This window comes from Stenella coeruleoalba (genome assembly GCF_951394435.1).
Source record: "Stenella coeruleoalba genome assembly, chromosome: 12".
NCBI classification, from domain to species: Eukaryota; Metazoa; Chordata; class Mammalia; order Artiodactyla; family Delphinidae; genus Stenella; species Stenella coeruleoalba.
This window is the reverse complement of record NC_137158.1, coordinates 32,198,201-32,213,085: the sequence shown is the minus strand read 5'-3', so window position 1 is coordinate 32,213,085 and position 14,885 is coordinate 32,198,201. Positions and strand designations below refer to the sequence as shown.

The window sequence follows — 14,885 nt, the reverse complement described above, 5'->3', positions numbered from 1 at the left end:
AACAGGATGTGACTGATGTGACACTGAGATGGGCAAGAAGACGTCAAGAGACCTGGACGGGGATGAGTGGTGCGCTTGTTTAAGGGATAAACAGGCGCACCGCTTGTTGATAAAGTTTCAGGGATATGAATACTTGTAGGCTCACATTTTACTTTTATTATCAGATGATGATTATGGAAAGGCCTGTTTTCCCCCCATCTGTAACGTAATGAAGATAAATATTGTTATTACTACTCTGATAAAGGGTTTTGTGTCCTCCACATGAAGTTATTTCTGTGTATTTTGTGTGAAGCTGCAATTGAATATCTTGTAATAATTTCAACATCAGTCTAGGCATTAAATAGTATCAGTTACAAGGAACATATCTCAACAGTAGAGTGAAGCCAACCCAGAAATTTTCTTAGTTGAGAGGAGGCTAGTCTGATTTGTTTTCAGGTCATTTAGAGATGACACTTTGTGTGCCACATTCCAAATAAATTATCCAGTCCTGAATGGGTACTGTTAAGGGAGACATAACTTCCAAGAGTTTAGAGTTTTGTTACGTTTTGTTTATTGGCTCTCCCAGCTCAGATGTGAATTACAGGTAAGTAGACGAAAAACACCCTCTGCTTTCTTAATTTCCCACTTAGCAGTAGCTGACTTTTTATGTGATGTGAATCCATTTTATCTTCTTAGGTTGATATATGTTAGCCTACCCGTGCCTGTTTTGGCATGCAGTAAATGAGAATTTAAGTGAAACAAGTTTTTAATTTTCCCTAATAGAAATCTATTCTTCTGAAGATGACTGCTTAGAGTCGATATAATTCCAAAGTACTTGCAAAAAATATCTTTTAGTTTTATGAAGTTCACATGGAACATTGTTTTTACAGGTTTCTGAAGGTCTGTGGATCTGAATTAGTGCGTCTTGAATTATCTTGCAGCCACTTCCTTAATGAAACTTGCATGGAGATTATTTCTGAGATGTGTCTAAATCTACAGGACCTCAATCTCTCATCCTGTGATAAACTGCCGCCTCAAGCTTTCAACCACATTGCCAAATTATGTGGCCTGAAACGACTCGTTCTCTATCGAACAAAAGTAGAGGTAAGATTTACACCTCTGCTAGTGTTAATAGCCAACCGAATATTTAGTTACCTGTAATTGCTCATAATAATGTGATTTCTGATTTTCAAATAGTTTAAGTATATGATGCAACCAGACTATTCTAAAATCACTAGAGCTGGCTGATTCAGTCATTTCAGAATTAGTCTGTTGTGTTGTGGGTTTTTCTCATTTTAAGAAAACGTTATCCTCTGTGCTCTTAGAATTTTTGTCATGCTGTTCATGTTTGTAGGTAAAGAAACAAGCAATGGGCTGAGGTGAGCCGAAATGCTGGCAGGGAATGAATTAGAGAAAGAGGTGGGAGGAAAGTATGTAGGAGAACATTTGCTTGGAGTGGGAGGAAGCAAAGTGGAGTTTATCCAGGACCAGACGTTGGAGTTAAGATCCCTAATACATAGTTTAGGAGTCTCATTAAAGAAAAATATTTATTGATCTGCTTGCTTTTTTTCACATAGCTCTAGGACATCTTACCAGGTCATTACATATACTACCACCTGACTGTTTTCATTTTATTTTTTTATTGGAGTATAATTGCTTTACAATGTTGTGTTAGTTTCTACTGTGGAACAAAGTGGATCAGCTATATGTATACATATTACATTTTACCATAATCTACTCAACTGTTCCCCAAATGGTCAACATGTCGGTTTTTCCAGCTGTTTTTCTTTTACAAACCATCTAGTGATAACATTATTTTGCACAGAGATTTATATGTACCGGTTACTATTGCTATTGGATAGAGTTCTGTAAGTGGTATATCTGGTCACAGTATGTGCCTGAGCCCCTGTGGTAAACATCCACTTACTGCCATATACTTGTTTCCTCTACTCCAGTAATGTTGGCCTTCTTTCTATTCCTTGAACATTCTGATCCAGTCCCAGCTCACAGCTTTTTCTCCTCTGCCTGTCTGGAATATCCTTCCAGCTCATTACATGGCTGCCCTCTTCTCAACTCAATGTCCAACTTAAATTTTTTTTTTTCAGAGATGGCTTCTTAGACATTGATAAAAGGTAACCCTCCCCCCTCCTTCTAGTTTGCTTCTGTCATATCACCCACAGTGTATTTTCTTTTTAGCAACTTTATCTCTATGAGATTATCTTATTGGTTTTCATACTATCACCTGTCTCCTCACATTGGGATATAAGTTTCATGAAGGTAGGACCCTTGTCTGTCTCTTTCATTGCCGTGTTCCTGGTATCTAGTATCATACTTGGTAAAGATTGGCCATTCAGTAAAGATTTAAATAGCCAAATTACTTTTCCAAAATGGTGTACCCCACTCTAGTGACCCCTTGCCTGTCTTGAATGTTGCCTTGGCCAAGTATTCAATCTCTCTGTTTCCCCATATCTAAAGTGGAGATAATAAAAATACAGATCTCACAGGGTCATTGTGAGAATTAATTACCTGTGATGTACTTAGAGGGTGCTGAACACATAGTAAACTCTCAATAAATATTAGCTACTAATAACAGTAGTAAGAGTGTGGCAGTTTTGTAGTATGTTTTACTATGTGTTAGGAAAGTCTCCTCTCTATTCTTTTTAAACTTAAAAAAAATATCCTTGTGTATTATTCTTTCAGATATATCTTTCAGCAAGGATTTTATTAGCAGTGCCTTTATTATATTTCATTTTGCTCTGTAATAAGGCTTCCTATCTGTCCATATAGGTCTTGTTTTACATCCAAGAACATGTTATAGTTTTCTTCACTTAGGTTTTATATCTTTCTGGTTAAATTTAACCCTTCTATTTTTTAGTCTCAGATACTATTTTATTTAATTTTAATTGGTTATTGTTAATATAAAGAAAAATTGGGTTTTTGTATATCTATCTTGTATCTGCTCACCTTACTGAATGCTTATAATTGTTCTAATAACTTATATCTTTTGGGTTTTCTAATGGTACAGTTATATAATCTGGAAATTAATATACTTTTTCTCTCTGTTCCAGTATTTAAAGTGTTGCTACATTTAGTAGAACTTCATAAATAGTGTAGAATAATAGAGTCACAATAGGTATACCAGTTGTATTTCTAATATAGAGGGAATTTTTTTTCTTTTTTTAATATTTATGTAACAAATATTTGCATGCCTGTTACGTGCCGGGCACTGCTGTAGGCACTGGAACTTCATTAGTGAACTAAATAGAAATTCCTCATGTAGCTTACTAATTTTATATATTGTTTGATGTTTCTTTCTGATAAGTAGTCTTTATCATTCTCATTTGATTAAGAATATTTTTATCAAAAATGTATATTGTATTTAAAAATTTTAAAGCCTCCATTACCACACTGATCTTTTTTCTTCTTTTATTTATTAATATAATGACATGTTGAACTATCCTTACATTCTTGCGGTAATTCCTACATTTTTTTTTTTTAACATCTTTATTGCAGTATAATTGTCCTACATGTTTTTTTTTTTTTTTTTTTTTGCGGTACGCAGGCCTCTCACTATTGTGGCCTCTCCCGTTGCGGAGCACAGGCTCCGGATGCACAGGCTCAGCGGCCATGGCCCACGGGCCCAGCCGCTCCGCGGCATGTGGGATCTTCCCGGACCAGGGCACAAACCCGTGTCCCCTGCAGCGGCAGGCGGACTCTCAACTACTGCGCCACCAGGGAAGCCCTGTCCTACATGTTTTAACTTAATACACAGCTGGGTTATTTTCCTAATGTTTTGGAGCCAAGCTTTATCACTTAGAATCCAATATTTTGGATTCGAGCTTTATCACTTACGAATTATGTTACCTTGAGAAAGTTTCTTGACCCCTTGTGCTTCAGTAAAGTGGAGATAATGATAGTATGCCTTTCAAAGAGTTGTTATGAGGATTAACTGATTTAATATATATAAAGTGTCTACAACAGTACCTGGTTCATTGTAAATATTCTTTAAGAGTTAAGACTTATCAATAGTTTTTACATCTGCTTTCTTCAATGAAATTGAGCTATGTTTTTCCTTTTCATGCCATTTTGTCAGGTTTGGAGCTGGGATTATGACACCTTAGCAAAATGATTTGTGACATTGACATCATTTTCTTTGATCTGGAATAACTTTAACAAATGAGAATTATCTGTTAGATAGAATTTATCTATAAAACCATCTGGGTGTGTAGCATTTTTTATTGGTAGATCAGAGTAGATATCTTTAGCTTGACGTAGTTTTTAAACTAATCTGTGGAAGTCTGAATATAGTATTCCTGGTTTGGGGCAAAATTTTTACCTAAAGTTTAACTGGTGACCTGCTTTGTTGGAAAGAAGACTTTGATTCTAGTTCTGGCCCTACCAGTGACAAACTTAACTCACATAGTCTCTCAAATTCCAAGATTCTTTCTTTGTAAAATGAGAGGACTATTGTCCCTGAATGCCAGTTTAAAGATAGTGTTAGCCCATGTTTTCACTGGTCTGTGGTGAAATGACTCGTCATTTATGTGGGTGTAAAATTGTCAGCTATCTTTTCTTGGGTAGACCTATCTATTCTGAAATTATGCCACACCTGCTTTTTACTGGTGTATTTACTGTTTTATATTGCTCTGTGTGTCTGATATCCTCTGAGCAAGATGATGCCTCATTTTAAAATATTCTGATTAAATTTAACTTTAAGAAGAAATGTAGCATAGTTCATTAATAAGTGAACCTTCAGGAAGAAAAATCGGGTAAAAACCAAGAAATTATATCAACTTGCTAGGCATCTTACATCTGTGATGATTTGTAAAAATGTATTCCATGTGATGCTTTTGAAATGTCATAAATTAACATGATCTAAGTGTCAGGGAATCATTACATAGTCCACAGTTTTCTTCCATTTACCCCAAGAAACTGATAGAATATGACTACATATTTTTTTAAAAGTGTGATTTATAGGAATTGAGATTTCATCTCGAGTGGAGACCTATACATATGCATCCAAGTCTAAATAGCATCAGCTCAGCTTCCCTCAGTTACTTAAACATAGATGTGAAATCACTGTATGACTGCATTAAGTAAAATTTGGTTTGTACCATATGTTACTACCTGTTAAAGTTTGTTTTTATTAGTCTATCTGCTAAAATACCATAAAATCATTTATAAACTTACCCTACACAATTTTTCTGACATTTAGTACATAGAAAAAATTATAAAATTGATTTTCATTGATCTACAGTTGACTCACAATAAAATAAAAAATAGTGTCATCTTAGTGATATAAATGGCAAAATTCAAAATTAAGAAAAACCTACCCAGGCAGTGTTTACTTTTACAGCTTCCCAGGTCTCTCTGCCTATACTTTATTCACTTCTGTTATCTTGTCATTCTTGGGATCTGCATCAGACTCCCCCACGGGCACCAAGTAACTCAGAGGAATAAAGGGAAAAGACAACACAATCAGCTGGTCTCTTTTAAAACAAACAGAAGCCACAGCATAAGCACCTCCCTTGTCACTTAGGCAAAGCATTATGTCACCCCCTTTTCCCTTCCATATGTTCACTGCTTCAGTCCTGCACTCAATGATGTTGGTGGATGGGAGAAAACAGAGTGAGAAGACAAGATTTAGGGGATTGGCTTCTCTCTAAACCTTCCACGTAATCGCTGGCAGTACATTCAGGTGTTATAAACTGTCTTGGAAAGAAGGAATAGCAGTTGACTTCAGATGCCTGTGATGGCTCTAAGGAAATATATGAGGAGAAAAAGAAGATATGAATTTGAACTTCCTGGGAGAGGTTTTTTTTTTAAAGGAATACATATTATCCAGTGCCACTTTTACCCTTGTTTTTCTAAACACTACATAATTATAAAATAAGAAAAAATTAGTATTTCAAAATATTGACTCTATTATAGTGTATAATCTTCAGAGAGGTCAGATTTATGATGTAGTAGAGTTATATTTATGTGCCTATATATAATTTACATTAATAAATGTAATGTATTTATGCCATTTTATAAGATTGAAGCAAATCTGTGTGCATAGTGAATATAGCTTTAGAGGATATTGGAGACCTGGGTTTTAGTCCCAAAGTTTGGGAAAACTTAACTGAATATGTTGTTTGCTGTCCTAGACATTCTGCATATTATTTAATCCTTTACACTAGTCTATTGAGTCTAAGAGTGTTACTCTTAAATCGTACAGATGATGAAATGAAGGTCCCAAAAGATTAATGTTTCCCAGTGGCACAGAGCAATAAGTTAAAGTCAGGATTTGAACCCAGATTTGGTGGCCTCAGAGTTACAGTGAAAATTGTAAGATACATAAGAGCATAGAATAGTAGTTATTCTAATAGCTTGGCTGTCTATCTAAAATAGAGCTTTTCTCTTTACTGCTTAATCCTTTTCTAATCCATAATTGGTAAGGAAATATAACATTGTAAATAAGATACACAACATTTTGATCCCGTGTAAAATGCAAACTATTAAGTTATAGTCTGTAAACATTTTCTAGTCTAAAATATCTACTATAGACAAATGGACTTTTGCCTTTTATTTTTATTATGAACAAACTTAGTTTGAAGTCTTAGTTCTGAATTTATAATAACAGTTAGTTATTCAAATTACATTTAGTATAATTTAAGTAATAGTTTGTAGAGTCCATACTTAATGAACTACCTCAAGCACATGGTATATACATATATATATATAGGCCAACTCTCAATATTACACTATAGTGGGGAGCAGCATTGGAACATATAATTTCCCCAAATATTTTAGCATGTAAAGGAGTGCATTGTTGATGTCCAGGTAGTGTGTTCTTAAGTGGTTAGGTAGAGCCAGACCTATTGCAGGTCTGGTTACTCAATAAGAATGAGAATGCAGGAGAACAAAACTGTAGTAGGGTCAGAATTGCCTCGTATGCAGGTAGGTGGATCCTGGTGTGCTGATGTAGCACCTCCCTGAGCCAATGGTGAAACAGGCAGTGGGCCCAGAGCACTGGTCTTCTCTGTACCTGACATTTTACCAACAAGGCCTGCTGCATTGACCACTGAGCCTCATGTGTAACCTTGTCAGACACTGGGGCTCTATCCCAGTGCATTTCATTTGTACTGCTTAATTGCTGCTTTGGTAGTCAACTGTGTGAGAGCAACCTTAAAACAAGCCCCAAGTGTCATTGTCACCAATTTTTGAGCACAGCCTTTTATGACCTGGCCTAGCTCATTAAGATTTTTCTCCCCAGCTCCACTGCTTTGGCTAATACCATAGCTAGTACCCTACAGTGAGAGGAAGCAGCAGTAGGATCTTGTTCAGACTTTAGGTATGGTTAAAACTGCTTAGCAGTAGGTCTGGGTGTTGATTCAGACATTATTTGATAATTTAAAAGCTGGGAAGATATTTGTTATTTCGTCTGTATCAGAGATCAGTGTCAAAAACCTCAGTCCTAGAGAGTTCCAAGGTGATGGAGGAGTAAGAGGGCGTGGAGTTCATCTCTGTCTACGGATGCATCAGGAGTACATCTACAGATGCAACAGTTCTCACAGAACACCAGCTACACACTAGCAGAAGACCTTGGACACTGGGAAAGACTGTAAAGATCCCCGTATAACTGGGTGTGATGAAAGAAAGAAGGGAGAAGGAGGAGGAGAGGAAGCGGGATGGGACCTGCACGCCGGGGGGTGGAGGGGTGGGAAGCTGAAGCAGGGGAGAGATTCCCACATCCAGGGAAGCCCCCTCACTGATGGGGAAATCGGTTGGGACAGAGGGAAGCATTTGAGGCTATCAGAGGAGGGTGAAGCGACCAATCTGTGGCAGATGGGACAGAATGAAAAAACTCAGTCCTTCTCTTGACTTTCCCACTTGAAAGATTTACGTGCTTGGGTAAGTCACTTATACTAAGCTAAAAGTTTATCTGTTAAAAAAAAACTTAGCCTATCACATAGGCTATTGAGAAGACCAAATTAGGTCGTACATGTTAACAACAACACACTTTATAAATTAGATGGACTTGTGTAAATGTGAAAATGATAGTGTAGGTTTACTCAGCATAGTCCTACACAATCATTCCCAACTTTGTGAAGTATTCTTTTAGGTCTTCCTAAATAGGAATATCTTTTCCATCATGTGCTAAGAGAGATTTAGGCCGAATTACTGCTTTCACACTTATGATCTGTTTCTGGTAAAAGGGATGTTCATTCCTAACTTATAAACTCCCTAATGGGAGGGACCATGTTTGACTGTTTACTTTTTACAACCAGTACGTAGAACAGTGTCTGGTATTCACTATAGTGAATATGTCTAGTAGATATTCAGTAAACTTGTGTTGAATGAATGAGTGATAACTCTCGCTTGTCAATTCATTTTTTCTTTATTTGCTAAGTTAGTAAGCGTAAGTTTGTCTTTCTACAGAATAACCACATCAACTAAGCAGAGGGGTGGGTGGATCTACAACTTGGAAAACTTGTAAGAAAATATTTGAACTGTATTTGTCCAGAATTTTTAGCTCTAAAAAATAGTGAAATATAGTTCTATTTGTTTGGTTAGTTTATTTCATGAGATCTTTTTCTTTCTTTAGGTATGTTTAGGATTGTGATGAAAAATCGCTTCATCAGAGAAATAGCAAATGTCTTCTTATAACATCAACCAAAAAAAGAAAATCATTAAATAACCTCTTTTCAGAGTTAGGGGTATACATTTGTTGGATTTCAGCAGTTGCGGAGCAGTAAATGTATGCCTGGTGAAAAACAAGATAGTACTAGGTGATGGAGAGACAGAAATGACCCTCAAGCTGAGATTTAGACCCTGTTTATTGCGTGATCCCAGCATAACTAGTGAAATGAGTGGTTAAATGCAGTAATTTTCTTTTTACTGAATTTGGTAGATCTTTTAGAATTGTGTAGGCAAGACTTTTAGGCAAAAGATGGGAACTTAGAACAAACAGGAAGGAGAACTTTAGTTGTACTTAGTTTCTTCTGCCATTCGTGACAAAGAAGTAATTATACTACAGTGAGGTATATAATGATTGGAAAGACTTTAAGTACCTTTAGTCCTTTTCATCTCTATTCACAAGATTCTTATTATTTATGATAAACATTAACTGCAAGTACTTCTTTAGCCATACATGATGATGTATGCTCATGAGAGGAGGGCTATAGAAATTTAACTCATTAAATAGACTTTTAAATACTTAAAAGGAAAAAGCTTTTATTTTGAAATAATTTTAGACTTACAAAAAGTGGCATAAAAAGTAGGTTTGCCTACTATATGCATATATTTTTCCTGAACCATTTGAAAATAAGGTAGAAGATATAATTCTCTTTTACCCCTGAAGGGACATATACCTGCAACCTATTCGTAAACACTTGTGCCATGGGCTGAACTGTGTCTCCCCAAAATTCATATGTTGAAGTCATAACCCCCAGTACCACATAATGTGACTGTATTTGGAGATAGGGCCTTTAAAGAGGTAATTAAGTTAAATGAGGTCATTAGGATGGGGCCAAATCCAATATGAGCGGTGTCCTTATAAGAAGAGGAGATTAGGACACAGACACACACAGAGGGAAGACCATATGAAAACACCGGAAGGAGATGGCCAGTTTCAAGCCAAGAGGAGAAGCCTTAGAAGAAACTAACCCTGCTGACACCTTGATCTCAGACTTCTAGCCTCCAGAATTGTAAAAATTAATTTCTGTTGTTTAAGCCACCCAGTCTATGGTACTTTGTCATGGCAGTTCTAGCAAACTAATACAACTTACAAAGGATAGCATAAGGATAACTTTTTAACATATTGCATAAAAAGTGACTTCAAGAGAAGTCCTTTGCATTGTCTAAAACAATCTGGATTAGTGTTAGGAATTTGAGCTTATTTACCTTTTCTTTGTTTGGGAAAAAATATCTGAAGTTGGGGGTGAGATGGGGCATGATAGGTAGCTCAGCAAGAATGTCATTCTGTTGCTTAGAAAAAACGTCTGAAGTTGGGGGTGAGATGGGGCATGATAGGTAGCTCAGTAAGAATGTCATTCTGTTGCTTAGCAGCAGACAAGAAAACCAAGAGTGTTTTTTTAAAATTTGGAGTTATAAATGGAACACCTGCATCCAATTTTGATTGCCTCACTTCAAGAATGATAGAGCATAAATTGAAAGGATCTGAAGTAGTGCAAAAACTGATTATAGGTATTGTAGGGGACTAGTATATGACAGTAATCCATAAATGTGGTTCAGCAACTGTTTACTTGACCTGCTAGGCAGGGATGACAGTTTCAAGGACCCCACTGCCTTCATCTTCAGGAGCTAGAAGACAAACAAAAGTAGCTGATCTCTACTTCTGTTGGATATCAACACTCTCCTCCTAGTTTCTTTTTTCTGTGCCAGTTTATCCAGCAGAGTGAATATATAAGTAAAAATGCATACCACCCTGTCTGTTAATGAAAGCACCTGAGCTTTCCCACAAAAGATACATAAACTGTCTTTTGCAAACAGCATGATTTGATTTAGTGCCACGAATTTGCTTTCTGACACATAGATAATGGTATTCTCCTGACTGCGTTCTTATTTGATTTAGAGAACACATTCCTGTATATTGGTAAGTAGAAGCAGGGATGGTCTTTCTTTTAGTAGAGCAAGTGCATTTAACAGACTTAAGGAAAGGAGTGGCCTCTCACCAGAGCCACTGCTTATTATTAACTAAGATGGAACAATTGAAGCAGGAAGATCCTACTTTGGTCACCTAAATTGACTAATGCAGGCTGTCATTAGCTGTCACCTGAAAGGCAGTCCATTTCAGACAGATTTGTTTAGCTAGACAACATATAAAACAAAAGATATTAATAATTACTTTGTTCTTAAACAGAATCAAGAATTAAGATTTTAATAACTTTTACTATATTATATTCTAAAACTAACAAACTTTTAAAAGTCTTTATGTCTCCAGGCAAGAATATGTCTCTACTTCTTTTCTATCCTGGATTGCTTTATAGAAGTGCCAGTGGGAAGTACCAGGCCTTTTGGTGGGATTGAGTGTGTGTGACCTGCATGATGGGCTATGATTCAGTCACAGTTGAGAAGCTTCTTGGGGGTCAGATTCATTATCATCCACATTCATGACAGTAACCAGTATACCGGGTATAAGAAATCTACCTGGTAAGGACACATTCATTAGAGATAGCTGATTAACACATTCTCTCACTGTTGGCATGTCACAGGGGAAACCAAATTACAGTTATAAGACCTGTCTGGTGAGTTCAGAATGAGAACAGTGAGCATTAGTTATGTGACTTAAATGCTTAAAGGCATCAACACAAAACAGATTGATACCATCCTCTTAACAGGAAGGAAAGACATGCTTTTGGAAGAAAATAGATAAAGTCTTTGGACCAGTGCACCCTCTTCAGCTGAGCATCGTTTAGATGAACAGTGTCAATCAACCAATGTGTGCTTCAGATTCCTATGCTCCCTTGGTGGTCCAACCCTTACCCCTCTGATCAAAATATTCTTTCTTTTATATAGGCAGTAAGGTTACAGTCAAGTCCAGCCGGTGTGCAAACTGCCATGACTTTTTGACTGCACATCTCTGCCATCATCCATCATGGGTTGATATGGAAATTGATCAGTTTAGTCATCTGTGAGCAAAGATGTCTTCAACTGTATTATTATAGGAGAGATCCACTACAGTGGTAAAAATAGGCTCTGAAAGGAGACTACAGGGCAAGGCAAATGTGTGTGATTTAGTCTTAGGTTTTGTTCTTTCACACATACGGCTTTTTGGAATTTAACACATTATTTGAACCTTATACTAAAATTTCTGAGACTGTGCTTTAGGGTAGGTCTACAGTTAGGTTTAGAGAACTTCCCTTTTTTTTTCCTCAAAGGCATGTGTAAGAGTTTATTAATTTATGTCATTTATGATCTTGAACATTCTCTTTTTAGAGAACAATCAGAAGTCTTACTTTTCTACCACAATGCTGATCTTCAGGTTTAACCTATAAAAGACAATATTATTTTCAAGTTGTGATTATGTATCAGTATATAAACTATACTGTATTATATATTTAAACTGTATAAAAGGACAATTTGGTTTATAGCAAATATCTATAAGGTAATTGAATTGAAATATTCTAAATATAGTTAGTTTCAACTACTTTAAATAGGTCTTAAAATACTTCAACTTTTACTCTATATTTCCCTTCCCCAAATTTAGAGATTGGAACACGGGGGCAAAAAAAAATTAAATTAGAGAAAGAGAAATTCATACATATATGTAGCTGGATCTTCAATTACAATAATTGAGTGATTGTGTTCTTAGGATTTCTTTGGTGGTATTTCTTCTGTAAATTTATAAATTTTCATTTAATCAGCATACTTTTATAAAATCCTATCTCATTACTTGTAGTTATTGCTGTGATATGTTTGAAATATATCATCAGTGAAAGTATACTTGTGATCAGGTGATGTCACTAGTCTCTCTGTTTTAGCTGGTGCATGTCTGTGATATATAAACATCTGTTTCTTTAAGATGCTTTCTAGGAATCATGGTTTGTTTATTTGTTTGTTTTTTGCCGTGCCATGCAACATACGGGATCCTAGTCCCCGACCAGGGATGGAACCTGTGCCCCCTGCATTGGGAGCACGGAGTCTTTTTTAATAAATTTATTTATTTATTTATTTATTTATTTTTGGCTGTGTTGGGTCTTCGTTGCTGCGTGCGGGCTTTCTCTAGTTGCGGGGAGAGGGGGCTACTCTTTGTTGCCGTGTGCGGGCTTATTGCAGTGGCTTCTTTCGTTGTGGAGCACGGGCTCTAGGGGTGAGGGCTTCAGTATTTGTGGCGCATGGGCGTAGTTGCTCCGCCCCATGTGGGATCTTCCCAGACCAGGGCTCGAACCGGTGTCCCCTGCATTGGCAAGCGGATTCTTAACCACTCAGCCACCAGGGACACGGAGTCTTAACCACTGGACTGCCAGGGAAGTCCTTAGGAATCAGGACTTAGAGAAATACAGACTTGGGATCCTATCTTCCTATACTGAGTGTTACAAGTAAGGGTTGTATTCTTTATTAAAGATAAGCAACAGTTAATTTTTAACTGCAAAAATTTTTAATTGCAAAAATTATTAATTAGTTATAATAATTATAAACCTGCATTAATATAAAATATGAACACAGCATTGCATATGTGGTTTATGTAAGGTCTCATTATAAAATGTTTATGGTATGCATAATTATAACTCTACTAAGTTACAAATCTGGAATATCTAAACCATTTATGTGAGTATAATAAGTATCAGTTATCACTTTATTAAGTATTTTTGCTTAGCACTTTAGTAGTGTAGAGCATAGGAGATTTTGAACTTTATGGGTAGCATCTCTTAAAAAGCTGTCAATGAAAATTTGAATTCCTGCCTTCTTTTACCTCTTAATAAATTTCCTTGTAACAAGTAGAGGCAATAATAATTCTCTATAACTTAATAGTTATCCATTGGATTTTGAGGCTGCTGAACAGAGTTAGTAAGGTAAATTTTAGGTTGAATATAAAAGGGTTCTTTATTTCTTTTTTTAAAAAATATTTATTTATATTTTGGCTGTGTCAGGTCTTAGTTACAGCACACAGGCTCTTCATTTTGATGCGCAGGCTTCTCTCTAGTTGTGGTGTGCGGGCTCAGTAGTTGTGGCACGCAGGCTCTCTAGTTGTGGCTCACAGGCTCAGTTGCCCGGCAGCATGTGGGACCTTAGTTCCCCAACCAGGGATCAAACCAGCATCCCCTGTATTGCAAGATGGATTTTTAATCACTGGACCACCAGGGAAGTCCCCAAAGGATTCTTTCTTTATGAACATAAATCCTACTACCAGGTGCCAGCTTCACCTAGAGTATGTTTTGAAAATTTTGTAAAAGAAATTAACATGGAGCCAGTCACTTCTTAGTGACTCCGGTTCCACAGTGATTTAAATAAGGTTGGCCTTTGTTTAAAAATTGCAAACTCATTTGAAAATGAATCTGCTGCATTGCATTATTAAAGCTGCTAACTATTTAAATTGTGTTTTAATTTTATAGAGCTACTCTTGTGCTTATATTGAATTTTACAGGTCTAACCAGCAGAATTTGTCAATTTGGGAAGCTAAAAGATATCTTAAGTCTTAAGTAAAAGGTTCATAAAATTGTTCAGTTTTTATTTCTGAATACCTTTTTTTGTAGTATGCTTAATATAGGTTTAATCCATCTATTTGTGTGTTCTAAAAGGGTAAAAGTGATGCAAGTACTCGTTAAGGTAGAATTGTTTTCTTAAATTGGGGGTGGGCGAATTCTTTCTGCAAAGGGCTGGATAGCAAATATTTTGGGCCTTGCAGGCCATATGGTCTCTGTCATAACTATTCAGCCCTGCTGTTGTAGTGTGAAAACAGCTATAAACAATACATAAATGAATGGGTGTGCCATGTTCCAATAAAACTTTATTTACAAAAACAACCAATGGGCTGAATTTGGCCCATGAGCAGTATTTTCTCAACTGCTTTAAATCACTGAGACTGTGGTCTCTCTAAAATCAGGTCATTTTATGTCTGGAAGTGAAGAGGTAGTTTCTCCTTTTTGCTTTAGCATCAATAGTAGTACTTTAATTCTGAATAGTAATAGAATAGAGAAAGAAGATACTAAAGATATTCTAGGAGGAAATCGGTTAGCTGGATTTGGAGAGATTGCAAGCTGATCTATAGATGTGTGCTCTATACCTGGGTACTCCCACCGTCTCTGGCTTATCTTGAGCTCTGCTGGAGAAAGTCAGGAAACCGTTAACTTGTGCTTTCTCACCTCATTGCTACCAGTCAACCCTTTTATTTATCTCTATTTGACTTCTTGTTACATTCCTCACAGCATCCCTTCCAAGGTCATCCTTATCCCCTTATA

General features: G+C 36.4%; 1 protein-coding gene across 3 annotated transcripts in view; it reads left to right on the top strand.

Annotated features, from left to right (window-relative positions):
- FBXL4 (F-box and leucine rich repeat protein 4) overlaps positions 1 to 14,885 on the top strand; it is a 67,255-nt gene that overhangs the window by 41,031 nt on the left and 11,339 nt on the right. For 2 of the 3 annotated variants that reach the window (XM_079939250.1, XM_079939249.1), the window contains exon 6: positions 870 to 1,083. In XM_079939250.1, the coding sequence (XP_079795376.1) occupies positions 870 to 1,083 (214 nt within the window). The remainder of the gene's footprint in view (positions 1 to 869; positions 1,084 to 14,885) is intronic. The other variant, XM_079939251.1, reaches the window with a different exon arrangement.